Raw genomic sequence first — 17,214 nt, 5'->3', positions numbered from 1 at the left:
GTGAAACATTTCGAAATTGGAACTTCTAGTAGAGGTATACTACTTACGTACTACCAGAACCGTTGTCTGGTAGTACGTAGTATACGAGTATACCAGACAACGGTTCTGGTATACTGCGTACTGATCGAGTAGTAGTACAAAAGTAAATTAAATTAAGGAATGCCCATTAATTCCTTATATAGAACATTAAAAGTGCTCCTAGAGCACGATCCTGCTACTACAGGTGTTTTCTGCTACTCGTACTGTACTTACTTCGTATCAGTAATTTCAGTAGTAGTTTAGTTTCTAAAATGTTCCAGATCGAATCATAATTCGATGAAAGCTTTATGAAGTTTTCACATTCAAGCTCCTCCGAAACGAGGGTTTTCCCACAGCGCAACATCCAGGTGTTTTTAATTTTTTATACACGAATACAGAGAAAAACGCACCAGAAAAATCGAGCAAATGACATCACCAAATTTAAAGCCTAAGGAAGAGCCGTCCGTATGCCACTATGTGCACCAAACAATTAAGTAATCTCTCGTAACAAAACAACATTCTTCGATCTTTAGAAGATCACAAACTATCAATCAGGACATCACAACCCGGCGCACAGCATACTGCGCATCACAATAAAAGGAAAAACAGCAGCAGAAAAGTAATAATTTCACTGTTGGCAGATATAAATTTTAACACAAAATTCAGTTAGGAATAAAGACTTTGCTTTTCTTGGTAATCCGACCACGGCAGTATGGACAATCATCCATCATTTTTGAGCATTCCTCGCAGACGCAAAGGTGATTGCAGGGTACGAAAAGCATGCAAACGTCTTCGTCCAAACAGACCTATATAATCACACGAGGGTTCAGATATATATTAGATAATGGTAGTTAAAAAGAGCTTTAGTAAAAAAAAAATCCTAGAACAAGAATGGATAACCGATGAAAACAAAAACATTACATACACAGCATTTTCCTTTACTATCATCTTCGTCAGGTTTCTTCTCCTTCTTTTTGCCTTCGCTGTTTTCCTTATCGTTATCAATTTTTTTATCATTTTTGTTGATTTCTCCACGCTCTTTCTTCATATTTTCTGCGTGTTTCCGGGAATCTTCACAAGGCTTACAGTGCAACTGCAAGAACAGAAAATCTCAAACAGTAAGACACGTGCAAAAATCGGCACTCTAACATGCAAGTAAATTTTTTGTTGTCCAAACTTCGACAATACTTGTACGCATGTTTATTCCCCACCGTTACGGTATTATGTACCTTTCTGCGGTTAATTTCGATTGTACCATTTTCCAACAGCTTTTTATTTATTTCAGGATCAGCGAATGTCAGCTTTACATAACCATTTTCGGTTCCAGGATTCATGTCATTAGAATGATAGTAAATGTCCTCAATCTGAAACAATGATCATTATTTACTGCTAACCACTGCACAATAATACCGGGACCGTTCGATCTACTTACTTTTCCATACTTTTCTGTCATAATGCGTACAAAATCTTCTTCACTCATGAACGATGACACGCCACCAATAAAAATTGTATATTTCAATCTTCGTTTATACTGGTCGAGCTGAAAAAGAAAACAGAAATAAACAGAAAACAACAGCACAAATTTCAGTAATGCTGGAATAAAATATTCCACTGAAGTGAGTGCTCAGCATACGAAGTAGCGCTAACAGCGTGGCTTAAAAATGGGAAAACGCTGCACTAACCTCGTCGAATGGTTCCACCAGGATCTCGTGTTGGACTCCATTAAACTGCCCAACTGTGATTTTATGCCTTGTCCTCCGGCAAATTTCCTGAACGATCTCTGTGCGTGCTAACTTGACATAAGCAAACCCTTTACACTCCCTGGTTCGAGGATTTCTGGCGATGTTAATATTCTGAATTTCAGAACGCTCTTTACAAAAATCTTTGAAATACGCAAACAAATCGGCTTCCGTAATATTCGAAGGAAGTTTTTTTGCCACAATGGTGCTGAAAAATAACAAAACGTTTATTTCTGCGTCAACTTTAAAAACACGCTTATGAGTGCGGCAGAGTGGAGATTTCAAACATATGTATGTATGCACCTGATAATGCGTTTAGGGCGACTGCTGTGAACCGTCACAGGATTGCTCGAAACCGAACTGCCACCAGAATCTGACCGCTTTCTTCCGTGAGCAGCTTCGTACAAACTCATGTCCGTTTTGAGCACTGCTTTAAGCCTATTCATACGCAAAAAGGCGTCAAAATACTGTTAATACGAAGATAAATGCTCAGGAGTACGAAAAAGGCAAAAGTTAAATTTATAACCACAATCATAATAACACTAAACACACTATGGGTGTAGTACCAGTAATATTATGTCACAATACAAGGACCGTATGATGCACTACAAATTACCTTTCTTCCAGCCGCAACTTTATGGAATCCATGATTTCGATCGTATTTTGCTACAAAGTAATAAACAAAATAACCCTTCCTGTTTCGTACCAGAAACTTCTGTTCCACTTCCTACCATCAGATTTGCATGTGCATTGAGGAGCACAGGGTCGGAGCAAGCATCCAAACAAATCATAACTTCCGGGCTCAAATGGTCGACGGCAGTAAATAGCTGAGCAAAAGGGTTTGCTTTCCCTATAGTGAAAATGCAACAAATAGTCTGCGAACCCAGGCGATTCAGACGGCCAAATTTCGATCTCCAGAAAAATTAATGGTCGTTATCGAGCAGATACACGCATACAGAAACCATACCTGGCGCCTGCAAAAGCGGTTTCGCCAAAGCTCGAGCAAACACCAACTTGGGATTCTGGCTCACTGTGGCAGAAGAAGCTCCATCAGCAGTATAACGATTACCGACAAAAGTTTGAGGAAGAATCTGCGATCCCGATGGAACAGGCAATGATGTATTGACAGGCACCGACGTAGTGCTCTGGGTCGAGCGAAGTTTTGGCATTGCATACTTCGGAACCTAACAACACTGACCTGGAAAACTGCACTAATACCATAAAAAACGTTTCACTGACAATTTTTGGAAGATCTGGCGCAGAATGATTTCCTGCAGCGTGCAGGCCATTATGCACGGGCGGAGCCGGTGCAGCAACCATGGGAGAGGCCAATGGGTTGATCACCGGCTGCAATGCATTTCCCGTTTGGCTGGAAATAGCAGCCTGAAATATCAAGCGATAAAGCATTCAGCTACAATAGTTCTCCTACTGCATGCACATTGCCGACATTTACCAGAAATCTCGAACCGGTCGCAGCGGGTGCGCTTACAGGCTCCTTCGGCATTGGAACCCCTACGAAAAGCCATGCGAGCATAAAATATTGCCGCAAAACAAATACTAAAATTTTGTGTTGCAGAGTTTGCACTGTGAAAGTATCAACAGGCTGAAATGGACTGACCCTCTTGAACCGATGTTCGTTGTTCGACAGCGTCAGAGCTGTAGCAGTCCGGGCAGCTCCCATCCTGAACAACATAAAATTCTCATTAAACCTGAAAACAGTCATTTAAATCGTAAACTTCTGGCTACAAAATCGTTTATTTAATTATCCACTAAAAACCTTCCACTAACAAGGGATCCGAGAGAGCCCAAAAGAGACAACAGTCACAACATGTTAATTTAAAGAGCACCAACCACAAGCGTTGCACCGAAATCTTTTTGGCAGTCTCGACAGTGATATTGCATAGTGGATCCAGGACTGGTCTAGATGGAACAAAACTTAGAGCAAACTGCAACGAATTAAGCTCCAAACGACACCGCCACCAAGTGCAGAACCTGCTCCAATGCCAGCTTGTCAGGGAAGCCAGCTGATCGCGAACGCTGGCCTTCTGCATGCGACTTCGAAATCACTAATTTTCAAGAGAAACCGAATAAATCTTTTTTAATCACGTATTACGGCATTTAAATTCAAAATTAACAGTTAAAGAAATGGTACAGTAACCAAAACCGATTCGGAATGAAAGTTAGAACCATTTCTCATGATCATGATGATCAATAATTTTTTACTTTTTATTGCCCTACATATAAACCGTTCGCGGTGAAGTACAAAGTACAAACAAATTTTTGCAAGTTCAGTAAATGTTTTGATTCCGTATCATACTGGGACTTTCTACCGAATGCTGCAATTAACCTGGTAGTTTTTTAAACATCGTAAAAAAACGAGGCGGATGTGATGATAGACCTGTATACTTATGAATACAACACAGGTGGCAGTTACGTTAGAATTACCACTAAAGCCTGCTTCAGGGAAAGCAAGCCAGAGAAAAACGGAAAATCATTTCTGTCCACAACATGTCGTTGACTCGTTCTCCGTTTTTTCGTTTTTTGGCTCCACGTTAGTTTGATTAATATTCGTTAATTTTTTAAAGTTATAGTTTGTGTTTACAATTATCCTGTGAAGCTAATTTAAGAGATTCGTCGATGTGGGTATTTTGACCAACGTCATGGATGACGCTATTTCAAATAACCAGGAAAGTGAACGACCCGCGGACATGGAAATGATCACCCCTCCAAGTTCGGTTCGTGCTGATTATTAGTGCTTTAACAAAGTTACACAGATATACTAGTAACGATATACAAATCTCCCACTTTAGGTTATCGAACCGATATGGTAACTTTTTGCAAATAATTAGTTGACTGACTGTGGAAAGTAACTATTGCTGCGCTAACCAAATCGGAGAGTTTGCAGCTCAAGCTAGGTGACAGACTGTAACTGGTCGCCATCGGCGTTACTTTGTATTAACTTTACTTTTAATTTCTACTTTATGAGTTGATTGTTTTGCAGCCAACATTTCGTCGAAAGAAGGCTTTCACAAGTCCAGTGAAATCTCCGGATCGCTATATACCCCAGCGAGAACCTCGGCGGTGGCGAATAGCCTATACTTGTCGTTACGATGAACAGACCAGAATCTCCACAAACGCTGCATCCACCAGTCGTGACGATTCCAAAGATGGCTTTGGTGCTAGCCAGCAGCTGTACCAGCGTCTTCTGCGTAATGAAATTATGGGCGCAGATATGCCAGATGCTATGGATGATACTTACGGACAAGAGAATTGTCCGAGCTCAGGGGCAATCTTGCAGCATACTGGAAATGGCATTTCCGCTGTCAGCACTTCCAGCTCGTCTTTGCACTCCAGTTCGACTATTGGCATCGCTCCGTTGACTCCGACAAAAAGCTCCAAAAGAAATGTTTTTACGGTATGTTGCGATCGACGGGGTAGCTGGTTACGGCAGTTTCAGTTCTGGTTTTGCAAAATTTTGTGCTTCCACTGGTATTGATTTTGAATTACTTACTTATTAGCTTACATAATAAATATTGCGCAACACGGCAACTTCGATGGATACTGATGTTTACTGAATTGAAGATTGCGCCAAGTTGCTGTTTGGGCAGTAATTTTAAATTTGGCTGTTTTGGTTTGAGTTGCTCCATTTTTGCAAATTGAACAGATATTGATAATCATAAATTTACACGTGTGTGCGATGTCTTTATTTTTGGTATCTAGTATATACGAGCATAACTAAATATTTTCGTACTTTGATTGTAGTATTCGCCAAAGAAGCCGTCGGACCGTCTGCTGGCAAGCACGTCACCGTTCTCTCTTTCTCCTTTGAGTGAAAAAAGTTGCCAGATGCTGAGACAGCCTCGCAAGGTTTGAGACCACAATTCTGCTCTGGTTGTTGCTTAAGATCCGCAAGGCATTGTTTTTCAGGTCGGAAGAAAAATTCCTAAAGTTCCGTACAAAGTGCTGGATGCACCTGAGTTGCAAGACGATTTCTATTTGAATCTTGTCGACTGGTCCCATTCCAATGTGCTGGCGGTTGGATTGGGGACTTCTGTGTATTTATGGAGTGCCAGCAACAGCTCAGTATGTCTCGCTTTTTAATTATCACTGACGCCTTTGCCGTTTATGCAGTTAAGTAACACTTTTTTGCCATGTTCATTTGTACAAACATTTTTTTCAGGTTACGCGGCTCTGTGATTTTCATAATGACAACAACACGATAACTTCTGTCAGTTGGTCAGAAAGAGGAAACCTGGTTGCCGTTGGTACGAATCGTGGACAAATTCAGATTTGGGATGCAGTTCATCAAGAACGAACTTCTAGTCTGAGCACCCATACGGCTCGAGTTGGTATGTTCTGTCCACTGTTTCAAGTAGGCTTAACAAGAAGCTGCAGTAAGTATAATTATAAACTCTGGTGCACTAGCTCACAAGCTGAGACACTGCTTGTGTTCGATAGGGACTAGGGAGTGATATTGTTATCGAAACCTTTGTGCTTGCTTTTGCGTGATTTTGGTGTTTTCGCAGGTGCTCTGGCTTGGAATAGCGACGTTTTAGCTTCGGGGAGCCGTGATCGGATAATATGGCTTAATGATATGCGAACCCCTCCTTTGTTTGCCAGACGTAAATTCAATGGCCATAAACAAGAGGTTAGTAAGTATGTTATACAAATTTGTAGTAAGATATCTTACTCGTATCTGTGTAGATCAGCAGTTTATCAGTTTTGCGCGATACTGTACATGATAATGTTGCGATTAGCTTAAGACGCACGTTGATCGTTTTTTTCGCTTTGCGAGAGATAAATACACAACAGGTCATGATATTGATTTGGTTATTTATTATCATTAGGACGTTGTAATTGATGCACGGGTATTTCCCAGGTGCTAGGATCAGAGTATGTTAGGCTTCGAACCAAATAAGCTCTCGAAAAAAATGAAACTATCCTCATTTGTGTGGCATAGGTGAAATGCATGGTTTTTTTTAAATAGGTATGTGGACTGAAGTGGTCTCCGGACCATATGTACCTGGCATCCGGTGGAAATGATAATAAGCTGCTTGTCTGGGCCCATAACGCTGGCACTGAATCTCAGCCCGTGCAGACTTATACTGATCACCAAGCAGCTGTCAAAGCCATCGCGTGGTCTCCGCATCATCATGGTTTACTGGCAAGCGGGGGTGGTACTGCGGATCGGTACATAAGATTTTGGAACACGCTGACGGGGCAGGCACTTCAGGCGGTAGATACCGGATCACAAGTGTGTAATTTAGCCTGGTCCAAGCATGCATCGGAGCTGGTTAGCACACATGGTTACTCACAGAATCAAATCCTCCTGTGGAAGTATCCATCGCTAACGCAGATCGCCAAATTGATTGGTCATACATATCGCGTTCTGTATTTGGTAAGCAACGATAAAAGGTTAGGAATTTTTTTCGCGGTGCTTTTCGATAATCTTTGGAATTGATATAGGCGATGTCACCTGATGGAGAGTCAATTGTGACAGGAGCTGGCGATGAAACATTACGGTTTTGGAATATTTTCTCAAAATCTCGATCCACTCGTGAGCGACGTTCTTCTTTGGATTTGTTGAACGCTTTTCGTTGATTAGTGTAAAATGCACTGTAAATATCATGTTGATTGCTACCGAGTTGTTGTTTCTGGTCAAATGCAACAGCATAGTCGGGCACTTCGGCGGAGTTTGTAACTTCGTACTGAGGTGGCTTTTTTTTGTTTTCTAATGACAGGTAGAATTATGTTATGCTAAAGCTCGTACAAGTTTAGTAATGATTAATCTGGTTTGAATATTTGTGCTTTTGTTACCAAATGAATTACAAGTTATGTGAAACGGCCTATTGACTGTGGTCTATGACGAAAACAACTTCAAGAGGCTAAGAATTTTTTGGTGATTGCCTTGTTTGATGTTTCACCCGAACATTGTTTAATATGCTACTGCAATTACAAAGATACACATACTCGAACATATGTTTGTGTATTTTCGTACTAAACCAGTAAAGAAGGAAATCAAAGAAGGCTACAACGCTTTCTTATTTCAGTATAATTTATAAAGTCATTTCAAAACTTACAGCGGCGAAAGTAGTGATTAAGAATTCGGGTCAGCTATAATCATGGTTATTGGTTAGAGGGCAACTTTTACTTGAGCTGATGGATATCTCAAAACAACGTAATGTACGTATACTTCAGTTACGTTTTTCATTATTCTTTAAGTTTGTACACAAACAAGAACAATAACAAATAAAGATATAATACACTTACAGTAAATCATAAAACCCGGCTAATACGCACGACACGAAACAGTTGTTTATGCATAACTGGAGATAAAACTAATGGCATCCCTGGAATTGTTTCATACGGTAAATTCCACATACGAATTAGTTTAGATGAGAAGTCTTTCAATCTGCTGTTGCAGATCGGCAATCTGCGCCTTCAGCTGGGAACCCTCGTTGGCCAGGATAGAGCAGGCGATAACCGGCCGCGAAACGCCGCACGCTCGGCCCAGAGCACCTTTCGACCGGACGAAAATATAGGGCACATTCTTGTCTTCGCAGAGCAGAGGAAGATGCAGCAAGATCTCCAGGGGCTGCGCATCGGCTGCCAGAACGATTAAAGCCGCAATGCCGCGATTGAGCGCCTTCGTAGCTGCAGAATACGGACAAGGTTCTCAGTTCTGTATGTATCGTAAATGCGCAACCACAGCAAGAAATCAACGCAAAACTGATATTATACTATACCTTCGTTTGCTCCTTTTTTCAGCTGTTTATAATTGACCGACTGTTGGCAGAGGTTCATCACTTTGTTGGTCAGGGAAGGATCAGCCAAAGGGTATGCTTTGGGATTAACTTCGGGTTCTTCCTGGGTCTCCGTCTGCAATCCGAAACAATTTTCATTTCTATATCGAAAATCTCTAGTCACGCTTACCATGGTGTGAAGAAGCAGTTTGCAGTGGTGAATCAAACCAAATAAAACCAGGATCAACAATATTGTTCGAAGAAATCGGGACAAACCAACTTATGACTTAAGATTTAATGAAAAACTGAAATCTTGTACTACAGTACTTTAGCGCAAAACGCCGGAATCCAGTTTTACGCCACAGGAACGCCAGTGACTAAATGAGCCAGTAGAGTCGCTAAAGTAACTGCCGGCGCTTTGTCGGTGAAAGAAGGAGTAGCTACCTCGTTTTTTGATTACAGTACGTACTAGCAATTTTGAACTTTTTTCGAGAATAATGATTTCGTATGGAACAATCAGTGGAATGTTTTGTAAGTTTCGTGTTTTATTTTTTTAAAGTGTGTTTTATGTACTGGTGAACTTATGTTTACCTTAATTTTGCACTCCTTGTATGACAGTACTGATTCTCTAATCCTTCAGACTCGTACGCAACTTGAAAGTTGTTCATCAATTAGGGAAAACATTCATACTTCAAAGCAGTATCTGTAGTGTGCTGTGTACCTAGGCGGAAGTTGTGACTATGCCTTTGCAAATGTTGTTTGAGGAAAGAGAGAAGATAACTTAGGCATCTGCAGCTGCTTGCGTTAGATCGCCCCGACAAACTCCCGTTTCTTCCTGCTGCTGCTGCGGTCGCGCCTTTCGCTTGTGGCGTATGAAAGCGACTGAAAGAAATGCCTGCGTTTCTGCGCGCAACAACGGCAGATAGTATGCAAAAAGGTACCGTACAATACAAAGGTATGCGGCTTGAAATTAAGCTATTGCTGCGTATTGCAGCTAAAATTGATAAAATCAGTAAAAAATATTAGGAGCTCTCTCCAGCTTCGTAGAATGCAGAGTGGCAAAGATTTGTATCTATATTAAATTATAATCTTTGTACCTTTTCTCTAATCTGCTCCGTGCTAACACAAATGAATCTGACCTGATACTTACGCTACTGTAATCATGTACTGTAATAAGAGTTTTTACTTTTAGTTGAAATTATTCTATGTTTTGTTTAGGCCTCGGCAGGGTGCTGTATGCTAAAGGGTTTAGAAAAGGTAAGAAAATCTTGAGTGCGGTGAATATTTCTTTATTCGTTTCCTCTCCATGGACAGCAGCGGCTTGTGGCTCTTACTGGCATAAATTCCGAAAAATGACCGAAGTGCTTTGCAGTGATGGGTTGGCTGGTCGCGATTCTGTTGATATTGTATTTTGCTACGTTCATTAGTTGGGAAGCTGTTTACCGTGTGATCCGATTGAGGGAATGGAATATCAACCGCTGGAAATGTCTGGATTTTGCGTGAGTACATCGGTAGAAATTGAAGTATAATACGTGCATGTACTCTGTATTCCCATGCACCTAGTTAAGTTATATATGGAAATGACCAAAACTTACTCGTGAAGTCGTTAGAGGTAAAATTTGTTTCGCAGTTACGGCTCTAGTGGTTTAATATTGTAATACAGAATAACGGGGTTAAAGGTATTTAGTGCATCGTACATGTTCATCTCTGATATGCCTAACTCTCTGTAAAATTATGTGCTTAATAGTACTTAACTAACAATAACTGTAGATCAGTAATTCTCGTAAATTAATAATGTAGTTTGGTTGTTGTTTTCTAGAGAAGGCATGCCAGCGGCAGCCGACTATTCTTTGGTGCATTCATCCACTGAAGGGTTTTATATTTCCCATAATTTTCATCCCGGAATCGGACTGGGAAACAAACTGTTTATATACGCGTCGTTATGGGGAATCGCCGCCAGAAACGATCTCCGTCTGGCAATTTCTCGCAATACCCTACACGATATTATGCATGTTAGTACCAGTGTTGTCGGACAATTTGATCTTAGTGACTGCAAAAACCTGGTGTTTGGTATGGAGGAATGCTGCTTTTACGACTCACGGTCCGAAAACTTGTTTTCGCAAACAACAATAAGAAATGTTTCGGTATGGGGGTATCTGCAGTCTTGGAAGTATTTTCATCCGCATTATCGTGAAGCTATTCGGCATCAGTTTCGTTTTAAACAAGATGTTCTGGATAGAGCTGATGCCGTTCGAACCCGCATTTTAAATGAAATGTCAGAGGTAAGAAGAAGTTTTCATGCCAGTAGTGAAGAGTGAAAAGCAGTATTTATAGTGTCGGTATCTGTTTTCTTGTGGTGACTGTGTTGGATGAATTTTGCAATGACATCTGTTGTATTTGCTTAAAATCTGGCTTATTCATTTATTTTGTAGACATGTGTTATTTTTGTCCGATTGATGTTGTAGAAACTGGCTTCGCATGAGAACCGTTCAAGACCAGTTGTTGGAGTTCATATTCGGCGCGGAGATGTTTTGACTTCATACCATCTAAAAGTTGGGCATGTGGAAATTCCTGCAGTATTTTATGAAAATGCCAACCGATATCTTTTCGAGAAAGGTATAGTTGATCCATTTTATCTTGTTTGCACCAACGATCCTGAATGGGCGAAGGAAAACCTTCCTTTTCGACTAATGGAAGTGGTGAATGAAAGTGCTGAAGTTGATCTGAACATTCTGAGTAGGTCCAATCATTTGATTCTGAGCTATGGAACATTTTCTTTTTTTGCCGGATACCTTTCCAATGCATCAAATGTTATTTACTTTGCGGACTGGCCCCGACCCGGCTCGGTCCTTGCATCGATGACGAATTTGTCCGAATATTGGGTTCCAGAATGGATCGGTTTAAGGTGATTTCATGTTCCGGTTTGCTTTTCTGGTCTTAATTTTGTTTTGTCTAATACCCGTTGTTTGTAATCGTTTCATGGTGTTGGGTATTTTTGATTGGAAAACACTGGTTTGTTTGTTCGTTCTTTTTAACAATTTTAATTTTTATTGATACTTGCTGTTGTGATCTGTATGTTATATCTTTTTATGAATAGTTTTTGTTTGTATTTTTAATAGTTTTAATTCTTTTTTAGTTCTCGTTTGTTTGCTCTGTAACTGTGGCCGTTTATTGTATTTTGTTTTAATGGTTTTGTTACTTGGGGAATGGGTTGAAATTGTAAGACAAGAAACTAACAAGATCAATGGATACTCATGACGTTTTGCTTGTACTGTTAACTCCAAAATATTTTCATGAGAACTTGTGAATTTTGGTTCAGAATTACGAGTACAATCGATACTCTGTAATATTTTTTCCCAGAGCACAAGAATTACCAAGTTCCAGCAGTGATGGCTATTTCAATTTATTGCTTTTATCTTTCCACCTTAAAGATCTGTGCAAATAATATAACCCGGCCAAAATTTTGTTGAAGAACTTTTTCGGGCATATTTATATGCTTTAATTGTACAACAGTTGCTGTGTTCAAATATCCTCAATACTGGAATGGAACGCCCCACTTCTAATAAATACTCCAGAGTCAGGTGAATTACTGCGGTCTGGAAATGCCAGTATGGGTCGCCCAGTTAAACTCCCTTCATGAAATCTTTTGCAGAAGAAAATTCTGCTCAAGGCACGGCGGAAGTGCGGACTTACCGCCAGATAAATGAGGAAGTTCACAGAATAATTGACATTTAGGATGTAAAGTGCAATGGGATACCATATCTGATACATGCGGGAAGTGAGCGGCATGTCGTATAGATGAAATGCGTGTAACAAAGACAAAATATCCAGATCAAACATTGGCAGTATGCACAGCAGGTACAGTAAGAAACTGGCAATGGCGATGCGAGTAAGGTCACCGGATAAACTATCCCGGCTAATGGCTAACGCAGCGCGATACCGTTTCCTTCGCACAAGGGAAAACATAATTACGAGTAGATTTATGATTACGACAAGGATGTAGGTGCCGATTGGTACACACACCTGAAATCAGAACAGAGTCTTTTGTTTAGTTAAAACAATCCTGTTAATGTTAACGATAATTACGGCAGCACGCAACGTCTGCAAGACGCATTTTGCTCACAAAAATTAATTCACATTAGCAATTAATACGCGTACATAATTTTACTTACAATGGCTAACTGCTGCATATGACTCCAAATTTGTAAGCTTGTGGGCAAGCGATCAACCGCTCCATGATCGGGAGATAAATGGTAGTAAAACCAGTAGTATCCAATTAAGTCGAACAGACTATAAAACGACGCGGCAAGGAACACACCGGTCAGAGCAAAAAATGATTTCCTGATGCCGTTATCGCTTCGATTGGCATATGATCCCGGAGAACAAACCGATATCATTCTTTCAAATGAAAATACTATGAGGACCCTGTTGCAATACAAACCATTGTTCATAGCAATGACATTCTCAATTGTCAGTTTAACGAATGACATGAATGAATCACAATACAAATACCGTAGTTTTTTGTGTTGAAACCTCTAACATTTATTATAGTTACCAATCAGATATAGTCACAAAGAGATTTATCAGGAATTTCCAAATGCCTTCGCTTCGCCAGAAGAATATACGGAAGGATTCGGTGTTCCGTACATTTTCATAGTTGTTGTGCAAATACAACGGCATCTGCGACCACCTGTTGCGAACATAATCAGAAGGCAATGTTAAATAAGGCTTGAGAAATTTTGGCCGCTAAAATTCACGCTAGTTACCATGAGAAATTTTGGCCGCTAAAATTGACGTTCGGTATTTCTTATGACAGTTAAAAGTAGCATTTTGCACGAATTACGGTAAAGAAACCCATTACCAATGATGCACTTTTTAGATTCCTGCTTTTTACCAAGCTGAATTTAAAATCGAAATTTCCCGACCACTTACCCAGTAGAACTTGATATTCTTAATAGGGATTTGCGCAACAGGAGAAGCATCGTGCGATGCTATTTGGAATTATTTTATATGATTGACATTAAGCTTTAGTGAATTAATTATTATTATTTGAAATCGATGGTCAAAATCAGTTTATTTCCTTGAAAACTTACCTAACTCTGGCTTACTTTGCATTTCTGAATTTGCGGCGAATAACAATATAAGCTGAAATTACGTGTATTTCATTCAAAACTGTCTACATGCAGTTACCTCGTACTTAGGTAGAACTGTAGAAGCACAGTTTAGTTTATATTTGTACCATTGTATAGCTATTTTCTGTAATGGGGGGCAATTATATGTACAGTTAATCATTATAGAAGTACAGGTTTACAGTACAACGCCTACATTTTGACAAGTTTCAAATTACTGTTCTAGTATAATTCTCAATCCGAGAGCACTAAACAGTCACAGGGTGCACGATCTAATAAGTGATGCTTGTTAATAAATGGTACAACAGCCGCTAACTTTCTTTTTTTATCTTTGTCCCTGTTAAAACGAAGCGGTGTGAACAAGGTTACATAACCTTCGGCCTCTATCCTCAGATTTTTGTTTGCGCTACCGAAAAATCAATTAATAACGTACCGGCGTGAGTATTGTACAACACCCTGTTTCAGGTTTTAAAACAATAAGTAATCTAACCAAGCAAGGGTCAGATTTCGTCACCAAACAATGTATCAAGTTACTATGTGATCAACATGGTCATTTCATATCTGTATTATTATAGTGATGCCCGTTAAACGCACCTTTCCGATTTCCACTGGTATATTACAAGTCGAAAAGGCTCAGAAGAAATAAAAAACATTTTGTGGATTGGCGATCTTTGGACTTTCTCAAGATTAATTTATGAAAGGTACTACAATCTGTCTTGAGTTAAATATTATCGGGATAAGAATAAATCACCTGACTTCATGAGCAAATCACCAGCAAAATTTATGTACATATGTTATGTACTAGAGAAAATATTACGTAGGCTTAATGAAGCCATTGTTGAAATCTTTGTTGGATTAAGAACTTGGGCTACAAATGTATGGCATAAGTGGCACTGATATACGCCGATTCGCAGAGGTAACCACGACACAATAACTTAATTTCGCACCATAACGTATCTGAATTGCTAACTCAAGCTTTTAAATTTACATATTATTACGTAGCAATCTAGATACTTACATGTAGATGAAATTAGATACCGCAATCCCCGCTAAGTAAATATTTTTCGATGATTTTGGACGTTCCGCACAGGAAAACACTAATAAATTAAGCACATTTCCAAATGTACAGAGAGCCAACAAAATAGGATAGCCAATGGTATCGAGCCAGAACAAGTGTGTTCCAGGATGATTATAATCCCACATTAGACACCATCTGCTAAAGTTGTGATTCCCATACTCTGGTGAAAAGAACGTATCATTTCCGCCATCATCGTTTTTCCCCACCCATAAACCGGCTGGAGGACATATTTTAAACGTCCGCATCTTTGTCTAGGAAGTTTAGATCCAAATATGTTTTTGTGGAGAAGAAAACATTAATTAATTAAGAGCACACAAACAGTGCGAGTCCGTTGTATCCCCGGAAATGTTTTGTAGTAACAGAGCGTGTGCTTGACCAGCTTCTGAATTGTGCTGATTGTGAGTACCCAAAAAGAAAACTTAAGGATAACAGACGACATCGGTGGTCATAATAAGTGCACGAGCGCTCTTGACATGTACAAGTAGACGATTTAGGATATAGTTTTCACTTAGACATCTGGTACATCTACTTTGATTCTCCGTCTTACCTTAAGGTTCAAGTCTTAGCGTTGATAGGAAGCCCATATAGGTAGGTAAACCTAAAATCCGGTCATAATCGAGAGTCTACATCAGCATAATTATTTTTGGCCTATCTTTCACAACACAGTACATGTAATTTAAAGCCGGTTTCATCGATTTACTTTCCGAGCAGTGCGTGAACATTCTAGTGGCGAAGCGTCATATTTAGGTTAGCTGCAGGCTAATGCTACATATTGCTGTTATTGTGCGAGTATATGCCCGTACCAATCTACAATATTGCGATTCTTATTACACAATGATTTTTATGAACCTGTCTGCTGTTTTGTTTATTATGGGAAAATGTTCTGCCGTACGAAGCCAAATGCTGATTGCCATTGACTGGACAACCAACATGATCGTATATATCTGCAGTACGCCCTCAAAGGGTATTTTCGCTGGCGCCAAAGAGTAAATAACTGTCATCTTAAATAAGTTAGTGCATTAAAAACTAAGTACCAGCAAAAACAGCATTTGCAATATGCAGTACTAGTACTCGTGCGACATACAATACATGTACAATACATCTGCAAACTCTACAGTGCCGTATTACAGCTATAACTTTCACATAAGTAAAGCGCATAGATGCATGTCAATGTATTCTGGCTCCAGTTAATCAGATGGACAAAGAAACTAATTTTATAACGTTGCCCAAGCTTTTTTTTGTCTGAGTAGGTATTTTAATTTGCAGCAAATGAGAAAATTAGTAATTGGCTTTCATCAACCACGAGCGTTATTCACTTGCTGTCAGCGCCCAAATTCGAAGTTAAAAGGTTTTTCGAAGTTAAAATTGTTCCGTAATTACTTGTAAATTGCAGCAACCCGTTCACAAAAGCAACGTTGTCACATTGGCATTAGCACAACGTAGCGGTTATACCGGATAACCTGAAAAAAATAGGTTTTAATTCTACCGGACGTGTACGAAAGTAATGCGGATAAGAGAACGATAAATTGAGTAAAGTATGTAAATTACTGTAATTCGAACTACTTAGCGCATTTGTCAGTGCATGCAGTTATTACTAGTTCTGTTGAAATGGAAACTGAGTACTCTTACACTAGTATCTGTAGACTACAGATTACCGAAAAATTACGGAAAACTACTTATGGTTAGCTCAAGGGAAACACAGGGTAAGCTTATAATTAAGACTAATTTTTCCATGCACGAGTACGTATACCGTATAAGCAATTTGCAAATAATGTGAGAAGGAGCGATTCAGGAATCCGTTGGTGACCCTTCAGAAAGGTTACCTTTCTGACTTGGATAATATACGGTATATGTCCAAGCCAATAATTACAGCACATCAGATATTGCGCCAACCAGCTCTAACAAAAACTGCATTACATGTAAAACTGCAACGGTATGTCCTGACGAATCAACTGCCATGCCGTGATGAACTTGTACAGCCAAGCTGAGCTTATTTTCTTGCAGAATTACGATGACATTCACTAATATACCCAAATTTATATAAGGAATATACAGAGTAAGCGCAACCACCTTAACCGCTACAGGAAACCTGAAACATACACTGAAGCGGCTAAATGCATATTTAATAAGTACCAGACCACCAGTTAACCCTAAGAAACCTATAAATCTACCTATAAATCAAATTCACAAAGTTGTAGTCCTACAGCTTGTGGATAAAATGTATATTTTTATGAAAAAGTATCTACTGCTCTCCTCGAGCAAACAATTTGTATAAGATCGACAACTGGACATACGTAATAAGTACAGCAAATACGTGATTTTCACGCGTCTTAATACAATTCTAGAAGGAAACTCACGCAGTCACGCGAAATATTGGCTAAAAGTTTATGGTACTTCTTGGTTTATGGTTCTATTTGCTAACTACCTAGAAAATGTGAGCATGGATGGCAAAAATGGTTACAGTCGCGGACAGCCTGCAGAAATTTACCAAATTTTAGGATCAATAT

The 17,214-nt window shown here is 39.6% G+C and overlaps 5 protein-coding genes across 7 annotated transcripts; 2 read left to right on the top strand and 3 right to left on the bottom strand.

Moving 5' to 3' along the window:
* Window positions 1–376: 376 nt before the first annotated feature.
* LOC129593553 (uncharacterized) lies at window positions 377–3,997 on the bottom strand. Its single transcript, XM_055489927.1, has 13 exons — window positions 3,609–3,997; window positions 3,376–3,439; window positions 3,211–3,269; window positions 2,997–3,140; window positions 2,725–2,941; window positions 2,489–2,607; window positions 2,374–2,423; window positions 2,061–2,195; window positions 1,701–1,965; window positions 1,451–1,558; window positions 1,248–1,382; window positions 944–1,111; window positions 377–824 (listed from the first exon to the last, which is right to left on the bottom strand). The coding sequence occupies exons 1-13, from the start codon at window positions 3,657–3,659 to the stop codon at window positions 681–683; spliced, it is 1,659 nt and encodes a 552-aa protein (XP_055345902.1). The 5' UTR covers window positions 3,660–3,997; the 3' UTR covers window positions 377–680.
* Window positions 3,998–4,253: 256 nt separating this feature from the next.
* On the top strand, window positions 4,254–7,649 carry LOC129593526 (fizzy-related protein homolog). The gene is made up of 8 exons (XM_055489887.1): window positions 4,254–4,492; window positions 4,759–5,172; window positions 5,520–5,624; window positions 5,685–5,840; window positions 5,938–6,106; window positions 6,284–6,405; window positions 6,745–7,155; window positions 7,224–7,649. The coding sequence occupies exons 1-8, from the start codon at window positions 4,418–4,420 to the stop codon at window positions 7,356–7,358; spliced, it is 1,587 nt and encodes a 528-aa protein (XP_055345862.1). The 5' UTR covers window positions 4,254–4,417; the 3' UTR covers window positions 7,359–7,649.
* Window positions 7,650–7,945: 296 nt separating this feature from the next.
* On the bottom strand, window positions 7,946–8,846 carry LOC129593574 (NHP2-like protein 1 homolog). The gene is made up of 3 exons (XM_055489963.1): window positions 8,691–8,846; window positions 8,504–8,636; window positions 7,946–8,411 (listed from the first exon to the last, which is right to left on the bottom strand). Exons 1-3 carry the CDS (start codon window positions 8,691–8,693, stop codon window positions 8,149–8,151), a joined length of 399 nt encoding a protein of 132 aa, XP_055345938.1. The 5' UTR covers window positions 8,694–8,846; the 3' UTR covers window positions 7,946–8,148.
* A 91-nt stretch (window positions 8,847–8,937) lies between these two features.
* Window positions 8,938–11,758, top strand: LOC129593566 (galactoside alpha-(1,2)-fucosyltransferase 1-like). Of its 2 annotated transcripts, none has more exons than XM_055489946.1 (6): window positions 8,938–9,031; window positions 9,226–9,437; window positions 9,719–9,757; window positions 9,873–9,999; window positions 10,320–10,782; window positions 10,966–11,758. In XM_055489946.1, exons 2-6 carry the CDS (start codon window positions 9,392–9,394, stop codon window positions 11,407–11,409), a joined length of 1,119 nt encoding a protein of 372 aa, XP_055345921.1. In that variant the 5' UTR covers window positions 8,938–9,031; window positions 9,226–9,391; the 3' UTR covers window positions 11,410–11,758. The 2 variants fall into 2 exon arrangements, with proteins under 2 accessions (XP_055345921.1, XP_055345922.1); XM_055489947.1 differs by having other exon boundaries at window positions 8,979–9,437; window positions 10,966–11,116; window positions 11,241–11,388.
* Window positions 11,759–11,856: 98 nt separating this feature from the next.
* LOC129593603 (FMRFamide receptor-like) lies at window positions 11,857–15,671 on the bottom strand. 2 transcript variants are annotated; one of them, XM_055490011.1, is made up of 5 exons: window positions 15,255–15,671; window positions 14,648–14,958; window positions 13,056–13,190; window positions 12,673–12,925; window positions 11,857–12,523 (listed from the first exon to the last, which is right to left on the bottom strand). In XM_055490011.1, the coding sequence occupies exons 2-5, from the start codon at window positions 14,950–14,952 to the stop codon at window positions 12,023–12,025; spliced, it is 1,194 nt and encodes a 397-aa protein (XP_055345986.1). In that variant the 5' UTR covers window positions 14,953–14,958; window positions 15,255–15,671; the 3' UTR covers window positions 11,857–12,022. The 2 variants fall into 2 exon arrangements, with proteins under 2 accessions (XP_055345986.1, XP_055345985.1); XM_055490010.1 differs by having other exon boundaries at window positions 14,648–15,099; window positions 15,255–15,670.
* Between the last annotated feature and the right edge of the window lie 1,543 nt (window positions 15,672–17,214).

Source organism: Paramacrobiotus metropolitanus, unplaced genomic scaffold (assembly GCF_019649055.1).
Source record: "Paramacrobiotus metropolitanus isolate TYO unplaced genomic scaffold, Prichtersi_v1.0 Parri_scaffold0000062, whole genome shotgun sequence".
In the NCBI taxonomy this organism is placed as follows: Eukaryota; Metazoa; Tardigrada; class Eutardigrada; order Parachela; family Macrobiotidae; genus Paramacrobiotus; species Paramacrobiotus metropolitanus.
Note: the sequence above shows the minus strand (reverse complement) of the source record. Positions and strands in the feature narration are given on the sequence as shown.